Source organism: Mesoplodon mirus (genome assembly GCF_964341445.2).
Source record: "Mesoplodon mirus genome assembly, chromosome: 2".
NCBI lineage: Eukaryota > Metazoa > Chordata > Mammalia > Artiodactyla > Ziphiidae > Mesoplodon > Mesoplodon mirus.
Genome location: NC_138977.1, coordinates 57055985 through 57080975, shown reverse-complemented (window position 1 = coordinate 57080975; position 24991 = coordinate 57055985). Strand labels below are relative to the sequence as shown.

At 38.4% G+C, this 24991-nt stretch overlaps 2 protein-coding genes across 9 annotated transcripts in view; both read right to left on the bottom strand.

The window, feature by feature from the left end:
- CCAR1 (cell division cycle and apoptosis regulator 1) overlaps positions 1–6976 on the bottom strand; it is a 53356-nt gene extending 46380 nt beyond the window's left edge. The window contains exons 1-2 of one of the 5 annotated variants that reach the window (XM_082630546.1): positions 6958–6976; positions 5514–5639 (exon numbers count right to left, since the gene is read on the bottom strand). In XM_082630546.1, coding sequence (XP_082486672.1) covers positions 5514–5586 — 73 coding nt within the window. In that variant the 5' untranslated portion in view covers positions 5587–5639; positions 6958–6976. Of the gene's footprint in view, positions 1–5513; positions 5640–6330; positions 6493–6706; positions 6895–6957 lie in introns of those variants that run through there. The other 4 variants (XM_082630543.1, XM_082630544.1, XM_082630542.1 and 1 more) reach the window with 4 other exon arrangements.
- An 8347-nt stretch (positions 6977–15323) lies between these two features.
- TET1 (tet methylcytosine dioxygenase 1) overlaps positions 15324–24991 on the bottom strand; it is a 135137-nt gene continuing 125469 nt past the window's right edge. For all 4 annotated transcript variants that reach the window (XM_082602967.1, XM_082602968.1, XM_082602970.1 and 1 more), the window contains 2 exons: positions 24510–24858; positions 15324–19182 (listed from right to left, as the gene is read on the bottom strand). In XM_082602967.1, coding sequence (XP_082459093.1) covers positions 18170–19182; positions 24510–24858 — 1362 coding nt within the window. In that variant the 3' untranslated portion in view covers positions 15324–18169. The remainder of the gene's footprint in view (positions 19183–24509; positions 24859–24991) is intronic.

The following is a 24991-nucleotide window of genomic DNA, read 5'->3' as shown; positions in this document are numbered from 1 at the left end:
CAAACTACTGAGTGTAAGATAAGCTAACAAGGACATATAGTACAGCACAGGAAATATAGCCAATATTTTGTAATAACTTTAAATGAAGTGTGACCTTTAAAATTTGTACAGGGGAGACTTCCCTGGCAGTCCAGTGGTCAAGACTCCATGCTTCCAATGCAGGGGGTGCAGGTTCCATCCCTGGTCAGGGAACTAAGATCCCACATGCTGCATGGCACAGCCAAAAATAAATAAAAATTTTTAATTTAAAAAATAAAATAAAATTTGTATAGGGACTTCCCTGGCAGTCCAGGTTTGTACTCGGTGCTTTCATTGCCATGGGTCCAAGTTCGATCCCTGGTCAGGGAACTAAGATCCCTCAAGTCGCATGGCACAGCCAAAATAAATAAATTAACTAATAAAATAAAATAAAATTTGCACAAAACAATTTTAAATGAAGTTACATTTAAAACAATTGTATTAGCCTCAGTCACCTGTGTTAAAGTACCACATAGCACTATGATCTTAACTCCTGAACTAGTTCATTTTTTGTCTATAGCCAGAATGTAGTCATCTTACGAATGGTCAAAGAAATGGGTGAGAAAATAGGTCTGAACTGGCTAAATCCACCCAAACATTTTAATACTGTTGCAATTATGTACATATACACATGTAAATATTTTGAGTCAAATATACTGAAGATACTCCTAAGTCACTATAATTAATCTAAGGGATATTTAAAGATTCAGTCAGTGATTTGCCAGCTCTCTCTCTCAATGTCCCTTTACACAACAGAAAATTGTTAAGCTTTCAAAACTAAAAGCTCTGGTCCCAATTATGACTGTCATTGAATATGTAACACAGCACTTCAGCTAGGAGATAGAAAAGAGGGTAAATATTTAAAAAGAAGTATTTCAGTGTAGGAGATATGAGAAATGAGGCTGGAAATACAGAAGATACTGAATACCATCTCAAGAAGTTTGAACTGTATTCTAAAAGTCCTTGAAGATATTTTTGAGGATGAATAAAAGAACAGAGTAATGGAAGAAACAATAACCACTATTTTGAGGTCCTAACATTGGACTCTTCTGTGACCTTCTGTTGATAAACAAATTTCTTCACTTTTCTGGGCCTAAAATTCTTCATCTGTTAGAAAAAAGAGCTGAGACAGAATCTAGTTCAGGGCCCATTCAGGTTTGGAAAATTCAGTAATTTAGATAGAAATTATGCTTCAGGAATATCACATCTGACAGACACACTGGAGCTGGGGGAAGAAATAATAAGCAGCATATCCAGTAAAAGAGGAAAGCAAACAAAAGCAGTTAGAACTTAATAAAGGATAATAAATATAGAGTATGACTAAGTGATAGATGGGGAAAAGAGCATCCTGACTTAAGTGAATGACTTACGGTAAGCATTACAGATTAGGATATAAAGCTTTGGGAAAGGTATGGAAGGACCTGAAAGTTAGGTGAGAGACTTTGGCATAGGATCTGCAAGCAAGAGAAAGCTGATGCAATTATCTACATGTAAAGTGCAGAGGGCCTAAATGTAAAATAGAGGAATATATTTGAGGCATTTTCAAGGGGGAAAAAAGTCAAGGTTTGATATATGTTTTTTTTTTTTTTTTTTGCGGTATGCGGGCCTCTCACTGTTGTGGCCTCTCCCGTTGGCGGAGCACAGGCTCCGAACACGCAGGCTCAGCGGCCATAGCTCACGGGCCCAGCCGCTCCGCGGCATGTAGGATCTTCCCAGACTGGGGCACGAACCCGCGTCCCCTGCATCGGCAGGCGGACTCTCAACCACTGCGCCACCAGGGAAGCCCTCATATATGTTTGAATACAGGAAATAAAGGAAAAGAAAATTAAATGACAGACATGTAGAAATTACTAACTCCTTAATTGGACAGACTCAGCATTAAAATTAATCAGAAACAATTCAAATACTGATCTTGGACTTTACAACAGATTTCAGCAATAAAGTGCTAGTGTGCATGCTTTTACTGAAGTTTTTTATCTTACTTTAAATACGTCACCTGTGTGAATGCACTGAAATTTTCAAATCACTGTTAGCTGAGAATTTTCAGAGTTAGTACAAATGCAAGATAACCTTGCTAGAACATGGAATAGCAAAGCCATTAACTGAACAAAAACACCTTAAGTTATATACAAAAAGGAAACAGTAGTAATTTTTTATACTGCTTTCAGGAGAAAATGAGTCAGATACATAGCCACAAAGATCAAAATATTTCATCTTAACTGAATTATTCAGTTAACCTTTTTCTGTTGCGTGATTATTTGATTTATGACATTGACCTCTGATACTAATATATCTGGCATGCATATATATATATATACTTTTTTTTTTTAACTAGAATAAAACAGTTAGCAATACTATTACCCAGATTAAGTCCTTTTAAAGCCCTTTGCTGAAATTTTTTCTCAAATTGTAGTTGAAGCTGCCAGGAGAAAACTTAAGGCATTATATACTTAGGCTAAAATGTTCTCCATTGAAATGAGGTGTAAATAAAACTATAAGGTTTTTAAGGTGTAAATAAAATTCTAATTGCCTTAGGGTTGAAAAAATTCAGCTTTGATAGAAATTAGCTTGGCTCTGAGAATCAACTCTAATAAGATAATGATTAGTCACAAAGACTTGAAAATGAAGGCTAGAAAATATTATATCAGGCTTTCAGGAAACAGCTCAAAATATAGCACTTAAAAATTAAATATTTTAATAAATACATTGTCACTAGAATTCCACTTAGAAACTACTCCAGGATTTCTGTAAGAAAACTAAGCACAGATGCTAACAAAACACTTGCCTAGTTACTGAAGTCATAATGTATCAATAAAATATCAGATTTTGAAAAACTGTGATTAATGACAGGTCCCAGAAAATCCATAAATAATTTCCTACAGCACAAATAGAAACTGTTGGGCTTCCCTGGTGGTGCAGCGGTTAAGAAACCGCCTGCCAATGCAGGGGACACAGGTTCGAGCCCTGGTCCGGGAAGATCCCATATGCCACGGAGCAACTAAGCCCATGTGCCACAACTACTGAAGCTCGTGTGCCTACAGCCCGTGCTCCGCAACAAGAGAAGCCATGGCAATGAGAAGCCCACGCACCACAACGAAGAAGAACCCCCGCCTGCTGCAACTAGAGAAAGCCCATGCGCAGCAACAAGGACCCAACTCAGCCAAAAATAAATAAATAAACTTATTAAAAAAAAAAAAAGAAACTGTTTACACAAATCCCATTATTTACATTTGGAAACTCTATTGTCAAATATGGAAAAGGAGACCTATATTTACTACGGACTTTGACTAGTTTTTAATCTTTGGTGTCTCCTTTGCTCAGTTTTAAAATGAAAACAAAGAGTATAGTATACATTTAAGTAATTACAATACAAATGTTAAGAGCTACAGACAACAGAATTCCACCATAACAGCTATTCTACTGGAACAATACTGGTACAAAATTAAAACAGATTATATGCAGAAAAAACAGGTAAACATGCTTAGTTTGCCAAAAAACCAGTACACAGCACTTGTTTCTGGACACAAAGTAGCTGCTAATAATTCCTGTTTCAACAAAACTAAGTCATCGGGACTTTCCTGGTGGCACAGTGATTAAGAATCCTCCTGCAGGGCCTCCCTGGTGGCGCAGTGGTTGAGAGTCCGCCTGCCGATGCAGGGGATACGGGTTCGTGCCCCGGTCTGGGAGGATCCCATATGCCGCGGAGCGGCTGGGCCCGTGAGCCATGGCCGCTGAGCCTGCGCATCCAGAGCCTGTGCTCCGCAACGGGAGAGGCCACAACAGTGAGAGGCCCGCGTACCGCAAAAAAAAAAAAAAAAAAAAAGAATCCTCCTGCCAATGCAGGAGACATGGGTTTGAGCCCTGGCCTGGGAAGATCCCATATGCCACGGAGCAACTAAGCCCGTGTGCCACAACTACTGAGCCTGCACTCTAGAGCCCGCGAGCCACAACTACCGAGCCCACGTGCTGCAACTACTGAAGCCCACGTGTCTAGAGCCCGTGCTCTGCAACGAGAAGCCACCGCAATGGGAAGCCCACACAACGCAAGGAAGAGTAGCACCCGCTCGACGCAACTAGAGAAAGTCCACGCTCAGCAACGAAGACCCAACGCAGCGAAAAAATAAATAAATTTATTTAAAAAACTAAGTCATTATCAGGTTCCCCATTATTTAACACAGAGGAGATATACTTGGATCTGAATTAACATAATCTTTAACTATTATTTCATATTATTTTCAGTTGTCTGCAGAAGTAACTGTTGATCATTTAACCCCTCAAATCAAGAGTAATTAAAATAAAAACCCTAATGTATCCATTTCCTTAAAGAGAAAGATCACCGGGACTTCTCTGGTGGCACAGTGGTTAAGAATCCACCTGCCAATGCAAGGGACACTGGTTTGAGCCCTGGTCCAGGAAGATCCCACATGCTGCGGAGCAAATAAGCCCGTCACCACATGTACTGAGCCTGCACTCCAGAGCCCGCGAGCCCCAACTACTGAAGCCCGCACGCCTACAGCCCGTGCTCTGCAACAAGAGAAGCCACCGCAATGAGAAGCCTGCGCACCACAACGAAGAGTAGCCCCTGCTCGCCGCAACTAGAGAAAGCCTGTGCGCAGCGACGAAGACCCACCACTGCCAAAAATTAATTAATTTTTAAAAAAGAGAAAGGGCACCTACATAACAAGATAATCATGTCCATCATATTTAGAACACCGAAGTTAGACGATCATATTGTCTCTGCAACTGACCTCAAATAACAAAATTTTAAGTAAAATGCGGCAAAGAACTAGTATCAGGCATGTCATAAATAAAAATATATTCAAATTAACAGAATAAGGTGAAACTTTTCTGGGTACTCAAAGAAATCCAAAATTTCATTCTGTAAACTCCTTAGGAAATTTGCTTTAATTTTCAAACCGTAAGTCAAGAAACAGTAAAAAAAAAAAAAAAAAAAAAAAAAAGTCTTCCTAAGAGCAATGGGAAGAAATATTGAAACAAACACTTTCAATGACATGTTTTGTTACTTTATTTTGAAAATGACTTTTTGTTGAATTTTGAAAATGTAAATATTCATTTGCTCCTTTCACATCTATTTATCATTTTCCTTTACTTGATAAATTCTGGTGTTTCTACTTTAAATTCAAATAATTGAAAACCAGTCATGTATAGTTTTTATAAAGTATGGATTAATACATTTATTTTTAAATGTAACTTATGAATACTGACACCTTAACATGACAAATGAGGAACCTCTAACATAATTAAACCAATTAATCAATTTAATGTTTGAAAAACTATATATAACTGCCCAAACTGCTGTGTAAAACAGATATTTTGCTAGTTGGTCCATAAATTTTTAAAAGAAGCTTCACAGATAAGCTTAAAACATACAGCATTTGCAAACTTTTTTACAATATTATGCATAGCCTAATTCACATAGTTATATCTCCAACCCGACATACATCTACAGTTCATGTGTTCAGAAGAAGACTGACCTGGCTGAGATACCGCAGTGGCTGTAAACTGAGTAGCCCATGGCGGATTCTTCTGTCCTCCAAACTGAGCCATGATAAAAGGGGGAGGGAGAAAACCTTCACTTGTTTGTCTTCTATAGCAGCGATCTATTAAGAAAGGATCCACAGGTTAAGTTCAACCAAACTACAAATATCACAAAAGTATTACTTTAAAGAAATGATCAATTTCTCAAGGACATCTTTGTAGGCCAAGTATAAATAACAAGGGGCATATGAACGTCCGATATGCAGTAAAAACATTTCACATCTAGTAGTTCACCAAAAGTACCCAATTTCAATATATGACATTTGGGGTAGCCTTACAAGAAAGGCACTTCCTTCTGCGACTACAAACTGTCACATTTAAAGAGAATACCATCTGTTGTTTTCTATCCAATTCTTAACAATAAAAAGTACACAGCCTTACGTTCAAAAGAAATAGAGCCTGCGTGTTTCTTTTGGCAATGAGCTGGGGACTGAAAGTGGAGAAACCAACGGAAGCTGGGACGAGACACCGAATAAGGGGATTCAAGAATATCATTTAAATAACGAACATCTCCTTACTTTCTAGAGCAGGGAAGGAAATGGGAGGCTCCTTTTCTCTCCCCTCCCTCGAGGGGAAAGACAGTTGAAATAACGGATGCCCCTTAAAGAACCATCGCGAAGACCCCTCCCCCCCAAATCAAGCCAGAAGAGGCGAAGATCTCAGCCCGCGCACTCCCTTTCCCCCCACTCCTCGGAGGGGCCAGAGCTCTGCCATCCATCTTCCTCCACCCCTAGCTCCTCGCGGGCCGCATACCAGGGGAGGCGGAATCCTCCGTCCCACGAGACAAGGCGAACGCCAAGAGGGGGATACCGAGAGCCCTGATCCCCTTAAGCCCCCGGCGGGGCGGAGAAGGCCTCCATCCCCCAAAAGCCGTGCCGCCGTGAGCGGCCCCGACGTCCCGGACCGCAGCCCAGGAGGCTAAAGCCTCAGCGGCTCGAGAGCTAGGGACGGCGGTGAGCAGTCCCCTCGAGCCCGCCAGGCTGAGGATGAGGCTGATGGTCGCCGGGGACACCCGAGGGGCCGCCGGAAAAAAGCGAGGCGGTGGGGGAGGGGCCGGCCGCGCGGGGCCTGCTCCGACCCGCACAAAAGGGACCCTGTCCCTCCCGTCCCAGTCCCACGAGAGCCCCACCGTCGCCGGCCTACGGATGCCGTGCTACCAAAACGGTCGCCCCGAGCTCTTCCGCGGATCCGACTGGACGTTAAGAACCCCGGCTCAGCCGCCGGCCGCTCCAACCGCGAGGACCAGACCTTCACCTGAACCCGGTCCCGAGTAACACCGAAGCCATTTCAAACCCGTCAGCCTTACACGCATGCGCCAATTTCCCCCTTTTCCTCCGCGCCTCTCCCCTCCTCCCCATCTCTCCGAGGAACGGCGCTTACGGGCCTGCGTTCTACGTGCGCGCTTCCCAGCGAGACTTCAAGGCGCTCACCCCTCATACTACGCAGCTAGAACTAGAGCGCGCCTGAGAAGGGTTACCTTGGCGTCGCATAATAATGAGCCTGTGTCTGCGCAAGCTCAAAGGAAAAGGCTTCCTTGAGTGAGGGAAGGAAAAGAATCGACAGTCACGTGATCCGATAAGCCTTCCGCCATTTTGTGTTTTTTCGCTTTTTTTTTCTGTACAAGTATTTGGAAGAAGGGATGTATCCAGTGGCATCTGCTAACTTTTTTTAAAAATTGAGATGAAATTCACTTAACGTGTAATTCACTGCTCTAAGTATTTTATGTTGTTCAATTCAGGGGCTTTAATATCTTCATACGAATAGCAACCACCATCGCCTCCTCCCTTGAGACAAACCCCTACCCATTAAACAGTCACTGCTTAATCCCTGCTCCCTCCAGCCCCAGGCAGCTACTAATCGGCTTTCTCTGTATGGATTTACCTGTCCTAGACATTTCATATTAATAGAATCATACAACATACGGTCTTTCGTGGCTAGCTTTTGTAATTTACTATATTGTGTCCAAGGTTCATGTAGCAGGCATCAGTACTTCACTCGATTTTATAGCTAAAATAATTACTTTTAATGGATAATACCACATTTTGTTTATCCATTTGTCAGTTGATCTTTTGGGTTGTCTCCACTTTGGGGCTATTATGAATAATGCTGCTATGAACATTCACATACAAGTATTTGTTTGAACTGTTTTCAATTCTCTTAGGTTTATACCTAGGAGTGGAATTCTGGGTTACCTGGTAAATTCTATACTGAACTTTTTGAGGAACTGCGAACCTGTTTTCACAGTGACTACACCAGTTTACATTCCCAGGGTTAACAACATAAAGTATCCATTCTATGAATATGGAATGTCTTTCCATTTATTTAGGTCTTTTAAAATTTCTTTCAACATGTATTACGTATTTCAGAGTTCAATTTCTCACATCTCTTTTTTTTTTCCTGGCCACACCACAGTCTATGGGATCTTAGTTCCCAGATGAGGGATCGAACTGGCCCTGCCAGTGGAAGCATAGAGTTGTAACCACTGGACCGCCAGGGAATTCCCCCCAAGATCTGTTTTTAAAAGATTACTGTTTTAGAAGATCACTCATGGGACTTGGCCCAGGTTTGGTCCCTGGTCAGGGAACTAGATCCCACATGCTGCAACTAAGAGTTCACATACTGAAACTAAAGATCCCACACATGGCAACACAGATCGTGCATGTCGCAACTAAGACCCTGAGCAGACAAATAAATTTTTAAAATATTTATTTGGTTGCGTCTGGGTCTTAGTTGCAGCAGGTGGGCCCCTTAATTGCGGCACGCAAGCTCCTTAGTTGCAGCATGCATGTGGGGTCTAGTTCCCTGACCAGGGGTGGAATCTGGGCCCCCTGCATTGGGAGTGCGGAGTCTTAACCACTGCACCACCAGGGAAGTCTCAATAAATATTTTTTTAAAAATAAAAAATAAAATATTACTCAAGCTGTTGTCTAAAGAGCATCTAAAAGATAAAGGCAGGAATTTCCTGCCGGTCCAGTGGTTAGGACTTAGCGCTTTCACTGCCTGGGTTCAATCCCTGGTCCCTAGTCCCTGGTGGGGGAAATAATATATAGATAAAGGATATTAGTTGAGCTGTTTATTCTTTCATCCCCTAGGGTGTTGCCCATGTCTGTTTGTATGTTCAGCATCTCACATGTCACCCTTTTAACCTGTCAGGAAGAATGTGGAAAATGTAGTCTCTAGCTGCCCAGCTAAACCTGGGGAGGAGGTGGGGAAGGGGAGGTGGAGGGGAATGGAGTTGTTCCTATCAGTAGAAGGAAGAGGACTACCAGGATGCTACAGAGAAGTAGGTTTCAAACTAGATGAATTTAAAGTAACTTATTTTTCTGTGATATTTGCTGGAATATCACCAAACACCTATTGTCAATATATTTTTTCATTTCAGGTTTCAATAAATACTTTAGGATGTCAACTTTAAAATACTGTTAGCATACTGTGTTCAGGATTAAGTATTATTAAAATAATGATACATCCAAGGGAGGGCATGAGTCAATCTAGAATCAAGCTGATTAACAGCTTTGCTAAAAACTAGGGGTGTGAGCTTAACCACTTTAAGCTCCTGAATTGATCTGTAAAGTGGGGCTGATAAGAGCCCTTACTTAATAGCTTCACTGTGGGGATAAATAGTTTATATAAAATGCAAGGTTTCTGCCTCATAATAAGGATTCCATAAGTGTAGCCATCTTGATTTTGTGTTGAACCCAATCCATACATTTGGTCATCTCCAAATATTAAATCTTATAGTCCTTTGTAGTTAAAAATGTGTGAATTTTTTTGGATATTAAATTTTAAAAATATGTTTTTGAAGAGGAAAGAAAAATTAGACCACCAGGTGCAAAATAGAAGTATAAAATTTATTTAAAACGACCCACAAATTTCTGTGTAATCAGGAATGATACAATTTGCAATAGTTTTTTTAAAAACTCATGACAAAGATTTAAAATATAATTTCAATTACAGTATTCATTTAGCCTTATTCAGTTAGAACAATCAAAAAAAACCTTTATGCTCTAAATAAATGAGACACACAGGAAAATATAATAGACACTTTTCACAACTATCTTACATGTATGTTTCAAAACTAGTACATTTCAAAGCATTTTGCTACATAAACATGAAATCATGTACAACTGCTGTGCACCAAAATTTAGCTTAATTAGGTCTTTCAAGTAACACGCAATTCCAACTCACAAGTCTTCAAGTACTGCTAGTAAGTGTTCCCTTGTATGCAGAGCACTACATATTGATCCTGAATAGAAATCATCATAATTAAGATTATCTCTTTCCCTTCTACATGTTGAAGTGCTTTCTCTTTAAACTGTTTCCCCCTTACGTTAAGAACCAAAAATGGATATATGTGGGGTTTGAAAATCTTTTCCTTACTAACCTATTTCAATGTATGGGATATTTAATACAGTAGGACGGCAATAGGTAAAATCCTCCAAAGGAAAAAACCAAAGGTACAAAATAAATAGTACATACACCCCAAAGAGAGAAAAAGTCAGCTAGAGACAGGAATATTATTTTGTGGAATTGATAATTCTCTATTGGGAATTTAGTAGTACTCTACTTCACCATGGTGAAGAATCTGAATATTTTACTCCCACTAATGATGAATATAATGTCTTCTCCTTCAAAACGGGATATGGATATGCATGTGAATCTATTTGGTAGGTCACCACGTATCATAAGAGAAAATGAAGAAACCAGAAATCAATGCTTTTCTTTCTGCTGAGCAGTTTTTCGACCTTCTCTTTAGGGAACACTTCGTGATTTCTTAGTAACCCAAAGAGGACCATCCACCTATACGTAACAATGCAAAAGCTGCCCTTTATTTTTACCACAAAACCATTCTGGAAAAATATTTCTCTCAAAGCACCTATCACAATGTTATCTCATAAAAGTTTTTTTTTTTAAAGGACATATATCTTTGTGTTTTTTAAAGAGCTCTTTTTGTAAAGTCCTATGTCATCAGCTATTTATTTTATAATGTCACAAAGAGGCATTAGTGAGGCTAGGCAGTAACTGAACTGAATCACCAAAAATGTTATTTGACTATTTAGGGCAGTCTGGCCTATGTTTTTTGTTAGTAACCCATAATCTACTGATGAAATAGGCCAACTTTCCTACCTCTTTATAAAGAGCTTACTAAAAACTTTACTAATACATCTCATTATTTTTCTTAACTCTCTGGGCCAAGGTATGTTTAATCTTTGACCCAGAGATTTTATGTGGCTGGAAAAGTGGAACAAAAAACAAAACAATTTCAAATAAGTGGGAGACAGAGCTATCTCTTAGAGATGCCAAAAATTTTACATTTTTACCATGAGTGCCTGGGAACTAAAATAATCAGTTTACCCAGCACATTCCCTTCAAGAAAATCGCATTTCAATTTACAAAAACAGTAAACTTCGATTATGAATTGCTGACCTTGGTCTTTAAAAATATTATTTAGGAGGTTTCCCTTTGTTTCAGTAGTACAGGGACATTCTTTAAACAACAAAGAAAAAAATTTTTTACAGGGGAAAAATAAAACTTCATTAATCTACGCCCTAACGCAGAAGTCCTAGGAATTTGGGCAGACCTTCCAACGTATGAATAAGAAAATAGCTGGCTAAAATAAATAGTGGAGACAAAATACCTCAGAAGCATATTTTCTCTACAATAAGTAGATTTTGTATTATTCTTAGATTAGGTCTAACAAAATTTCCACTCAATAACACTCTCTAAGTCATAGTTTATGGCACAGAAATGTGTTCAGCAGTCTGCAGATATTACCTGTTTTAGTTTCACATGGGTTGACTTGCTGTGTGATTTGAAGCAAGCCATTTGCAATTCTTGCAAATCTGCGGCTTCCTCACCTGTAAGATGGGAACATTGTTCTCTGTCCAACCGTCAGTGTTGGGGAGAAAAAAGCAGCACATAGGAAAGCAGTTTGATAGCCTAAAACATTATAAAGTACAAGGATTATAATTCTTCTTACTTCCATATTTATTTTCAAAAGGGTTCCTCATTTTGAGCTGCTATTTTTCAGAAGAAACTGGTATGGAGTGGGGAGTAGAAACATTACAACTTGCTTTTGAGCTGGTAGGTGAACCTGCAGGCTGCTTATAGGAACAAAATTCTCCCTCTTTTCTGCCCCTTAACTTCCCCCTAGTGCACTCAAAAGAGCTTCTGATGACTGATTTATATAAGAACTGTTCGGATTCCTTTCTGTCCATTTTTTTAACTTTCTCGCCCAGATCAAAAAACAGTTCCTATTATTGCCAACAACCAAATTCCAAAGGGGTAAATTGACATTAGAAAATAGAAACCATCCACAAAATTGAGCTGGGAGATAAGGAGGAAAACACGCCAAAAAAAAAAAAAAAAAAAAAAAAAAGCACCTTTCTATTCTATACATCAGGGGTCCCCAACCCCGGGGCCGCACAGCAGGAGGTGAGTAGCCGGCAAGCGAGCGAAGCTTCATCTGCGGCTCCCCATCACACCCGTCGTTCGCATTACCGCCTGAGCCATCCCCTCCCACCCCACCCCCCGTGGAAAAATTATCTTCCATGAAGCCGGCCCCTGGTGACAAAAAGGTTGGGGACCGCTGCTATAGGTCACACCCGATAATTCAAAGTCACCAGTCAGACAATTGATAATTAGTATGATGCGTTATACAGAAATAGCGGAGCCAAACAGAGTGCTAGAATATATAACTTCTTACACAACTTTTTGTAAAACATTCAAACACTAATAAACAAGTTGAGGGTCAAACATTGCTGGGATAGGTAAGGGGAACACTTGATGCTAACCTGGGGTTCCTAAAAACTGAATTTGCCTCTAACTGAAAGGGCTGAATAAAAGCTTTTAATTCTTTTTGGTATTATTCCAAAAAGGATTGGTGAAAAAAATTTAAAAGACAGGAAAAGACAACCTGAGCTAGATCACTGCTATCCTTAAAATGAACCCTGTGTGTTTGTGTAAGGGACATGGGGGATGGAGACAGAACAGAGAGGGTGGAAGCAATAGAGTTTTAATTTAAAGAAAATTAAAGAGGGTTAAAAACTGTAAAAAGAATGAAAGTACACTTAGTGACATTGTAGCTTCAGTAAAATGAGAAAAGAAAAATAATAACAAGCAGAGTTTCTAGTCAAAGATGATAAGTTTATGCCTAGCCAAATGGAGAAGAAACCAATTTACGTTCCAATATAGTTTCTCCAAAAATGAAAATGTTTCTGACAGTTGCGAGATTTTTTTCCTGATGAATGAGACAAGAGAGAATGCCTTTCATAACAGCTGCTAGGAAATTTTTTTTTTTATTTTTAGGAAAACTAGGTTTATACTGTTAACCCAGGGTTTCCAAAGTTGCACTCACACATAAATGGGTTAAATCGACTAATATATAACATTTCTACCTTAGACTAAGTTTTGCTTTAATTTAAGGGACATCTATGGCTGAACAAACTAGAAGAAAATTTATGACCCAGGCAGGGTCACGGACATCACAGTAGGGATGGGAAAGGAGTACAACCAACAAAGAAAAGATTAATGTTAGACTTTTAAAGCTAGAAATATTAAACATTGTATACTAGCCAAAGAGAAACACATTTTGGTGCCCTTACAGAAGAAGGGAAAATGAGGAGTGGCAAAATTAGAAATACATTTGGATTACTTGAAGGAACAAAACACATGCCCTTTGAAGCGAACAATGGTATTCCATTGGGTGCCCAGAAGAAACTGGCATTGAAACAAAGTAATTCAGGTCCTGGAACACAGAGAATTAAAGTTTGTAGAGTTCATTGTGGACAAAAAAAGTGATGTCCAAAATTAACGGAGGAACTTACACTCTTATTTTATACACTAGAGAAAAGCAAAGATTCCACTGTTCTCAAAACATTTTAAGAAAATACACAAATTCCACTTCTGATAAAGGACATACTGATTCTTTCCAAACTGTATTCCAGAGCTGTGGATGGCATCTTTTTTTTTTTTTTTTTTTTTTTAAGTTGAGAATTGTGTTTTATTCAGAGGACTTTGTGAGGAATTCAAGCCCAGGAGGCAATCTCTCAGAGAGTTCTGAGGGACTGCTCCTGGCATCATTTTCTAAACCTGTTAGAATAAAGCTAAACATGGAGCATAATTTGATTTAGATAAATCCAGACTTCTTCAGAAATCAGAGCACTGATTCTATCACTTGGTTAAGTGTGCCACAACCACTGACATTGAAGTTATACAAGTTCAATACATTTATGGGCAAGTTTAGGAGCTGTGCACAACAAAACTATTCTAATACTCATAGATAGTCCCATCAAAATAAACTATGCTGGGACTTAGTTGTGAGGCCAACTAGGCAAGAGTGTGAATAGACTGTACAACTATGGCTAGGGAGTATGTACAATAGAAATATACTTTTCCCAATTATTCCAACCATTCAGTCTTTTCTGACTCCTTATATATGCCAAACACTTGTTCGAGGGGAAATAAAAACCTGTACTCTATCAGTACTTGATATTTGTTTATTGAAATAGCAAATAGGACTATTGCCACATTTTGTGAGATGAATTAACAGGACAGCTTCATAGGTAAAAGTCAGCTAGATTTCCCACACAAGGCCCACAAAACTCTGCAGGCAGGGAAATCTTGATCCAATTTCACTTAAATTCTTTCCCTGAACCACTCAGAAAAAAACTCAAAGCCATCTTATTTTTGACTTGTACCAAAAATAAGGTTACTTCGCAGCGATAAAATCCCCTGTGGGTGAGCAGATCAAGTCTGTTTTCCTACAGTCCTCTTAACCACAAAGTGGCCTTCACTTGACTGTTTAAATTTTAATTACAAACATAATTGCACATTGACGCTCACATCTGTTGTCTGGGCTCCAGTGATTGAATTGTATGTCTTCTAAGGTGTCTTCCAGGGCTGTGAGAGGCCTCTATATTACCTTATTTCACAATTCTCATCAAAAATTTCTACAAAAGATCAAAATTCCCAGTTGTACTAAATCTAGACAAAAAAGATTTCCATGCATCAAGAAGTTGTGAAATAGAAGGTAGCTATATATTAAAGGTCACATACAGCTACTGATTTACTTGGCACATTCAAAGGAAATGCTGTGCCCATATTCAGTGGAAGTTGTCATGCAATGTCAAAAGTTTGTTCCAGATAAAAGATATAATTTGTTTTAAGAAGACTAATTTAAATAGATTGGGGTGATTTTCATACATGCTATTGTGAAATAAATGATAATCAGTAGGAGTCCACTGAAGTAGTAACATTAGAAAGTAGGTTACTTCATATGAATTCAGTATCTCATTTACACAGGGGTATGCATTCAATTAACTATGCAGTGGGGTTATGTCTAATTGCTTATGAATCTCATCTAGCTGAAATTCTATATTTAACAAATGAAATTGTTTCATCCACATGCAGATTGCATAATAAAGATGTGGAAGGTTATTTAAGATGCAAACATTTTGCTAACATGTTGCAAAAATTTACCTATAGTTAAACATTTTCAGCTAGCCTCACTTTCCAATAATATATTTCAATCAGGTTTATGACATGATGTATTGGTACTTTGTGGATGAATTGGAAAGATGTAGGTGAGGCTGACAAGCACAAGAAAAACTTTTCATCGATGGCCTGAGATCCATTAGAAGCAGGATTTTGAAGGGCAGCATGACATTTTGCAGGATTCTACAACAGGTAGGAATTATTCTCTCATAGTTGGTAGCTCTGTAACTACTATGAACAGGTTGGGCTAACTTGGGAGTCAAGTATCAATGAATTCAATTATCATACCATGAACAAAGGCAGAAGATTAAAAACCCAATGAGTGCTATAAAAGGGGTAAAACAAAAGGTGATAGTACAGTAAAACATAACAGAAGTGTAGAAATAATGTTAGATGACCAGTTTTCTGAGTGAAAATGTCATTTCAAACAAATTTATTTCCTTGCTTCATGAGAAAGAGCATTCTAAAAACAGTATAGCCAGCATACAATCACAATGCTGCAGGACACTGAATAAGCATGAGCTTTGAAAAAAAAAAAAAAGTCACAGGGCAAACAACGGGATGGTACACTGTGAAATTTAGGAAATAGAGTTCAACAAGGAAGGAATCATATGTGGGTCCCACCAAGGGGTTATCAGTTGAGGCAGGCCATTCATGGTGTTACTTACAATAACAGAATGGAAATATTTTAGTTGAGATAGGGTATTTTCATGTACTTGTTTTGGTAAATTGCAACTAACTTCACAAATCCAAATATTCCCCTAAGTCAACATTGGTGCTTCAAGTTTAGATTGTTAAGGAATTTATTTAAGGTTGGTGACAGACTGATTTGAATTGCTGCAGATGTATCACAATGGATTGTTTTGAAGGAAATTTGCTATTTTTGAAAAATATGTGTTAGATTACCTTTTAGGATTTTAATTCTTCAAGTTTACTATGTCATGGGTGGTGACAAAGAAAAACAAAAGCTAATACTTAAATTTGGGGGATAGTCAATAAAAATTGAATGGAAGAATGGATAGATAGGTGAATGGATAAAGGGTCTTATAACTTTATCCATTAAATCTGGTGAGGAAATAATTTCTAGTGGGAGCTAAGGCCTAAATTCTAAAACAAAATATCACAAGGGTGTATTCCTGATAGTCTAATACTAGTAATATCTTATTGAAGCAGCTGAAACAATAAACAATCACTTATTTATATACTTATATGTATAAGTAACCTTAGGCTCACAAAAATATACATGTTTTAAAACAAATCTAAGGCACACAAAATACTAAAACAAGTCAATGAATTACGCTATTTTACATATTCAAGAAGCAGAAATCTACTTGACAAGATGATAGTCTATCAATGGACATTTTCTTATTTACAATCCCTTCATATTCCTTTAGTCAAAATTAGTCAAAAGCTTGAAACTGATACTTTGCACCATATCTTATTTTAATATAAGTTACAATGAGTTTTCCTTTAGAGAGCTTGTTGGAACTTTTGCTTTTGCACCAGAATTGTGAGTGTTAGCGGTTGTGGGCTTCCTATGGCATTTCCAAGGGAGAAGCACCAGTAGGTTTTCCATACTCCCAAGGAATCTGACACTTTGAATGTTATAGCACCTCTGCATTTTAACAGAATCAAGTATTTCATTGAAATTTCTTCTTGTTCTAAACATGTTGTTTGGGCAATTACTTTTGTTTTGCTATAAAATGAGTCAATAAAGTAATGGGAAAAAATAATGGGGGGGGGGACTAAAGTAAATGGAATGCCTATTTTCCCATTACCTAGAAGAACATGAGTTAACATTTCCCCAGAACAATATACTTAGATGAACTACTTTGGATTAGCTCTTAATGGACAAACCATGCTTATAATACCATTCCTACTGTTTGTTTACAGTGTGGGGGTGTGTGTGATGATGACGATAGGGAATTTATTTTCAAAAGATTTCTACAGGACATTTATTCTTATTCTGGACCAGAATGACTTTCAGAATGAATAAGGCAATTTGGGGTGGATAAGGTTCTTGTTACTTAATTTTTGTATTTTATCACCTTGAAACTTTAGAAGCATTTGACTCTTCAGAATCCTATTATGTCTCATCTCCTTTTGGAAACACCTTTCATGGATTATATTGAGAAAGCTGGGGTGAAAGTAAATTAGGGCCATTGTTGTTCAATAAATCAGAAGAGACCATTCTTACTTAGTTCCAAAGAAAAGTTAATCAATATTGGTAATATGCTTCCTAATTCCAATTTTAGAGAGAATTAATCATTTTTGCATGACCTAACTATTTTATATAAGTAGCTAATCTTTGAATGAGAAAGGACTCATTTAAACACAAACCATATACATGATTAGAATACATACTGCAGGTAACAAGATGGAACTCTACACAGCAAGAATAAATGATTTCTCTTGTATGCAAATATGCACAAACAACAGACAATAGGATTCTTATACTATACTATTTCAAGTTACTTTTAAAAATAGAAAGTGCTTTTAAAATATATATTTACAATTTATGAACAGCCTCCAACCATCACCAACAATAATGAATTATTTTATACAGGAGAGAGATTTTAAGAGAGAAAACATTTCATTGGTTTATTTCAAAGGAATATGCCGAGTTTCTAGCAATGATTGGAAGATGTTAGAACAATGGCACCATGAAATAATAATTCAGCTTATTTTTGTGTCGATGTGGTTAAGCACCAGAAGCTGTGTAGAGTTAACACTGTGTGTCTTAATTTTACATCATAGCACATGAACCTGTTAAAATCCTCTAAAAATGACTCGTTTCATAGTAAACAATTTAAAGCACCAAACTGAGTGATTCTACCAAGGTTAACACCTAACCAAAACATCTCTTTATGTATTTAAAACTATAAAACTTTTATTTTTGCTTAAAATGTGCACCTTCTACCAATTGTCAAAATATAGTCACAGTTAAGAAATACCCACCCCCCATTTTTTTTTTTTTACCTCAGCCTTCAAATGGGTGAGATGAAGATAATAGTAAACGACAACATGACTTTCTTTTAAGAGCACCTTGAAAAAATACACTGCACTCGCAAAGGCATTAAGAAGGGGAGAAAAGCCTTCAGACCCAATGGTTATAGGGTCCCGCAACATGTGTGAGAGCATAAGGGGACACGGTGACAACATTGTCGTGGGTTAATGTTAACGCTTTGTGGGAAGGAATCTGGTTAAATTCATTAATTTCAATGGACAGTTCAGGACCCTCGTTAGCTGCCTGGTCTTTCTGCTCGGAGGCTTTAGTTTTCTTATTCTTTGCTTCTTTCGCCTCGAACTTAATCTTGTTTAGTTCGAAACCGTGTTGGGGCTTATTCAGGTTTTTGTGCTGGTAGAAGACAAGAGAGAGGCGTGTAGGGTGATTCCGGTTGGGGTGCTCGACAGGAGTCGTGGCATGAAGCTCTCGCCTGGCGCACTCGATCAGAACAGAGCCGTGGGCGGGCGCTATGGCCACCCCACCAACATTGGCATCCAGGAAGATGTGCTCACTGTCTGACCAATACTCAACAATGTGGGGCAGCTTCTCCTCAGCAGGTGACAGGGGGTCGTCTGATAGGGGGTCATCTGACGGAGGCTCATCTGCTTCAGAATGCTGCTCGTCTTCTTCCGCCAGAGAAGAAGCAAGTTCATGAGGAGAAGGGATGAACGGGGGCTGCTGGTTTGGTTGATCGGAAGTTAGCTGCTCAGATGGACCAGTGGGAGGCTCAGAATAAGCCAGAGAATCTGTCATGGGAGCAGACAAGGTGGAAAGAGGACCCATTTCACCAGGCTGTGCAATTTCAGCACACTCCCCAGCAGCTACGTTAGCACCACTGGGTCTTGCAGAAAGCATTGTGCAGTGGGGACTGCTACCTCTTTCTGAAAACCCGTACGAAACTGATGCATCGTTCTTAAAAGGAACTGTTGGGACCGAAGCAGTCTTAGGGGACCAGGAGAAGCCTGGAGCTAAGTGTGCCTCTTTCACTGGGTGAGGAATGGATGGGGTCGGTGAGTAGGTTTTAGTGTTGTCCGAACCTTTGAAGATAAGGTGGGGTTCAGTTTCACTTTTTATTTCAGGTTGCACAGTCTCTGTTTTATTCCCTAAACAGAGAAAAGGACACCAAATGTGAAGATAAATACAAACTACTTTTGGTAGTTGTTATCTTTAAACAGTATTTTTAAAGAGAAGTACAAAGAATAATAGAACAAAACACTGATGATGGCAATGTTGGCCAGTTTTGTTCTATTTACTTTAAGCCTGACATATGCACATGTTAAAAATTGTAGGTAGTTTACGTACGCTTTTTCACCCAATATTTTTTTCTTAAAAAATTATTTATTTTGGAAATAATCATAAATAAGTTCACAAATTTAGCCAGAAGGGCATCCATTGTCTAAAATGGTAAGATACTGGAAATGACCCAATTGGCTATGAAGTAAATGTTAAAACCATACATCAGAATACAGTGCAAGTGATAATATGGTGACCAAGAGCAATATTTCACTACCCAAAGAGCTGTTTAGATACATTTTAGGTATTGCATGATCTCATTTTCGAAAATGTTAAAGAAAGTAACAGTTTATAAAGATTTCTGAGTAATGAAAGCATCATAGCCAGCAAAGTTAATTATTAGGCAAAGAAAAGTCACATAAATAAGCTCTTCCTACCCCTCCGAACAAGTGCATTTAAGCTCTGTTTCTTTCTCACCAAGTAGGTAGATCATTATTATGACATTGGACAAAAGGTGGGACATCTGCTCTGACATATCCACACAAACCTAACATCAAATGGAAACATTTTTCTTGAGGACATTCTCCCTGTTTTGATGTTCTAATAAAATGTTTGCAAGGCAAAAGCAGTAGATTTTAAGGACCAAGAAATAGCAAAGTAAAGTTGTCTTGTTTTAAAATAATTAATATAATAGTAAACATTTATCTAATTCATAAGATCTGCAATTTTCCCTCAAATGATATAACCTGGAGACACAATAATTCTCATGTCTAGAGAGAATTTATATACAGGACCCAAGGAGTGGTATATCAAGAAATCTGTGCTACTATCTGTGGCTGAATCTACTATCTCAGAGGTTAAGTTGTCAACAAAGTACAACTCACAGGAAGGAAAGATTTAAAATATGATGAGTCTTTTATTGAATTGGAAAAACCTGTAAAAAAGCTTTCATGGGTAATATTACAAAAGGACAAGAAGTTTTAGGCCAAATATTGTGCATTTGGCTACTAATAGGGTATATATATCTATATCTATATCTATCTATCTATCTATATAAAAGAATAGCATGTAAAGATGCTATTGGGGAATGACACAAAGATGAAAATGTTATGACATGACTGCTGTTAACAAGCAGCACGGAACCAGATATGTGAATCTTAAAATAAACCTAAATTAAATATCTGTAAAGTGGAACTACGAGCAAAAAGGAATGATAATTGTCCCTTGCCTTGCCTCTTCACTATCTCTATTGAATCTTTCTCAGTATTATATAAATGTCTGCACTATCAGTTGTCTCATCTTAAACAAACAACTTCTCTTAAAAATATAAAAATCAAAGAAGTTAAAGAATACACTGTAATTCTTAGTTTGAATGTCAGTTTAAATTAACAGAGTTTTTTTATTTTTTAGGCTCCTTGGAGGAATGGCTGATTTTAGATATGGGGCAGGATTACATAAGAGGAACCTGGAACATCTTGTCAGAACAGAAACTAAGGAAGTTATCAAAGACAATCGGGGTCACGACAAAAGAATCAGAAGCCACCTTGAAGTGTTTCTACTGATCCAAGACAGGAATTTGAATGAAAGCATATGAATTTGAAGACTTTTAAAGCATTTTCAAATATAGTGAAAAAAAAACCTTCTTAATATACATTGAAATATAAACTATGTTAAAAAAAACATAAGTTCAAAATGATACTAAATTAAAAAAAAGAAAAACAATTGATCACACTGGAAGATGCTTGGGAACTAACTTGTATTGTTAACACTGGTGAATAAAGGCAAATAGCTAAGCATTTATTCTGATTTCTTTAATCACCCATACCTCAGAATTAACAAGTTATTACAAGGACAATTTCTTTTTAAAAGAAGATTTAAAAAGTGGAAAAAGAATGACAAACTCCTAATGAAATAAAGAATATGTAATATGACCATAAGTGTTTCTAAAACCATTAGGTAGAAAGCTGTTAGGGAACATTATAATCAGTGAATTAGGTTAACAACACCTGACCTAGTCTTTTTTCTTTCGGCTGTGTCACGCGGCATGTGGGATCTTAGTTCCCCTACCAGGGATCGAACCCGCACCACTTGCAGTGGAAGCGCTGAGTCTTAACCACTGGACCTCTGAGGAAGTCCCCTGACGTAGTCTTAACTACACAAAAAGACACACCAAACACTATGTACTTCCTGATGTGAAGAAATAGGAGTATATAAATCACAGATACTGTTCTGGCCATAGTAATTTTTTTTTTAATTGAAGTTGAATTTGCCTCTATGGACAATGGTTTCTGCTATCATGAAAAATGAAAAAACGAGGGAAAAGAAGAAAAGCAAGCTTTAAATTAAAAAAAAAAGGTATAGGAGACATATCTACTAAATATAATGTGTGACCTCGTTTGGATACTGATTTAAACAAACCAAATGTAAAAAACAAAAAATCAATTAGGAGACAAGTGGAGCAATTTGAACACTGATTTTTATTAAGGTGTTATTTGATTTTTGTTTGTTTTAGGTATTGTGGGTATAAAGATTCCTTCTCTTTTAGTGACACATAAAAGATGATTCAGTGGGTAAGATATGACTTCTACAATTTGTTACCAAAAAAAAAAAAAACAACAAAAAACTGCACAAGTCATATCTTTATATTTTCATACCCATGTGGCCTGGGTAATGGTATAGATGACATAGAATGGCTATGTATTGAAAAACTTTTAGACTAGGAGTCTATGAGGGAAGTGGAATTCATTATGTAATTCACTCACTTTGTACATTTTTTAAAATTTCCATTTAAGGAAAAAAACCTCAACTCTATAACCTTCACTCCATTCAGTTGACCCCCTTTATAGCCAACATGCATGTCTTCCATTTCTCTCCCATTTCCCTATAAACCTACTTCCTTCATTCTCACCACTGTTCTGCAGACTCGGCTCTAGCAGTCGCCTTCAAATGTAATGATAAAATCTCAGTTTTCCTCTCACTTGCCACAGGAGCAGCATTTGACAGGGCTGATCACTCCTCTCTGTGGTTTCACGCCTACCACACCACACCTTCCCAGTCTCAGTCTCTCTTGCTGGTTTGTCCACATCTCTGAAACCTCTACAAATTGAAAATTCCCAGGATTTGTCCTCGATCAAATTTCTTTTTCACCTCCTTCTCTGTGATTTCATTCACACTCAAGGCTTCAAATACTATCTCTATCCAGTTGACCTCTTAAATTTTATCTCCAGTCTGAACCTGTTCTCTGAATTACACTCTTTTTTTTTTTTTCTTTTTGCGGTATGCGGGCCTCTCACTGTTGTGGCCTCTCCCGTTGCGGAGCACAGGCTCCGGATGCGCAGGCCCAGCGGCCATGGCTCATGGGCCCAGCCGCCCCGCGGCATATGGGATCCTCCCAGACCGGGGCACGAACCCGTATCCCCTGCATCGGCAGGCGGACTCTCAACCACTGCGCCACCAGGGAGGCCCTGAATTACACTCTTAATCAACTGCTTACCTAACCTCTAGACTTGAATGTCTACAGGTGTCTCGAACTTTTACCATGTCCAAAAGTGGGCCTCTGATTTCTCTCTTTATCTTGCCAAATCTGTTCTTCTCCCTCCTTTCCTCATGATAGTTGGTGGTTTAACCATCCTTCCAGTTTCTTCCAGCCAATAACATCAGGGTAAATCTTGACACTTTTTTTGGTCCACACTCCAGACTTAAATCTATCAGAAATCCCCAGGACTTCCCTGGTGGCACAGTGGTTAAGAATCCACCTGCCAATGCAGGGGACATGGCATCGATCCCTGGTTCAGAAAGATCCCACATTCTATGGAGCAATGAAGCCCGTGTACCACAACTACTGAGGCTGCGCTGCAGAGCCTGCAAGTCACAACTACTGAGCCCACGTGCCACAACTACTGAAGCCCACATGCCTAGAGCCTGTGCTCTGCAACGAGAAGCCACCACAGTGAGAAGCACACTCACCACAACGAAGAGTAGCCCCCACTCCCTGCAACTAGAGAAAGCCTGTGCGCAGAAGCGAACACCCAACACAGCCATAAATAAATAAATAAAATACAGTAATTAAAAAAAAAAAAAAGAAAAGAAATCCCATTGACTCTACCTTAAAAACATCCAGAATCAGACATTTCTCCTGTCCTCCTCACTAGTCACTCTGGTCCAAGTTCCATCATCTCTTTCTTGAGTTGTTAGGATAGCCTGTTTATGATCACCCTACTATTCTATTCTCTACCCCACTTGACTCTAGTTTCAATCCAGTAACTGGGATGTTAGGTTTGAGTCAGATCATAGCCCTTCTCTATTTCTCACTCAAATATAGGCCAAAGTCTTGACAGCAATCTACAAAGCCCAAGATGAATTGCTCAGATGCCCCTCTTACCTCTCTGATCTCACATCCTACAATTCTCCCCATTTCACAACTGTGCTCCAACCATACTGGGCCTCTTTGCTTACATCAAGTATTCAAGGTAAATTCTGTCTCCTGAAATTTGCACTTGCCACTTCTTCTACCTGGAATGCTATTTCTCCAAATAAAAACATTGCTGATCCTCATTTCCTTTAGGACTTTACTCAAATGCCTTATTCTCAGTGAATCCTTTTTTGACAACCGTATTCAAATGCAATTCTTTCACAGCACTATGTCCCCTCTTATTCGCTGCTACATTTCCGATACCTAGAACAGTTCAAAGTAGTGCCCAGTAATATTTGTTGAATGGACTACTTAAACTGATGCTAAAGCTGATGAAGAAAAAAAAAAAAAAAAAGCGGATGAAGTAAGACGTCAAGGAAGTGATGTCATTTTATATATGCTGAGAAGGGGCTTTGCTTCAAAATAGCTGGGGAACAAACAATAAGAACATGCTTTGTTTTTGCTTTTTTTTTTTTTTTTTAAAAAGAATATAAATAGAGAAAAAAATACCAAGAAATACTGATGGGTCACCTTTTTGTTGGCTTTTAATTTTGGCAAGTATGTAGAAATATATTCACTGTCTTAGTTTAAACTCTAAACAAACTATATAAAAATAATTAGCTAACTTGATTGGTAGATATCTGATCTAAAGTTTTTCTTTTCATAACGCCTCACTCCTAAGAGAGTGGCAAAGATAATAAAGAAAAATAAGATGCAAAGACAAGTGCAAACCAAAGTGCCAGTGAAAATTGTGCACAGAAAATTAGCAGGCTCAATAAGCCTTACCTAAAAGTGGCAGCGATGAAGCCTTACTGTTGTTTGTCATTGAATTATTCTTCCGCTTGATTCGAGGAATAAATTTCTTTTCCACAGCCCTTATCTTATGTGCGAGAACCTCTGTCATCATTGCTGCTCTCTTCTTCCCAGAACGAGGAACTGGCTGAGTAAATCGTGTTCTTTTTCTGCGGTGGGGTGCGAGGACCATGATGGCCCCAGATTTGATCTTGGCTTCCATTCCGTCCCTTGAGCCAAACTCATCTGTGTCTGAAAGTTTATAAAGAGGAAGTACATGCAGCTGCTCATCTTGAGGAATAACACCAAATGAGCGGTTATCTTCTCGTGTTAAAGTGCAGACCTGATAGGAAGAAAACATGAAATGGGAACTAGAGATCCTGCACATTCATAATAGTTATTCCTACTTTCTTATTGTTGTCATTGTGAAAGGGAACTGTCTTCAGTTGGTTACTGCTGGTATATTCATTCATTTT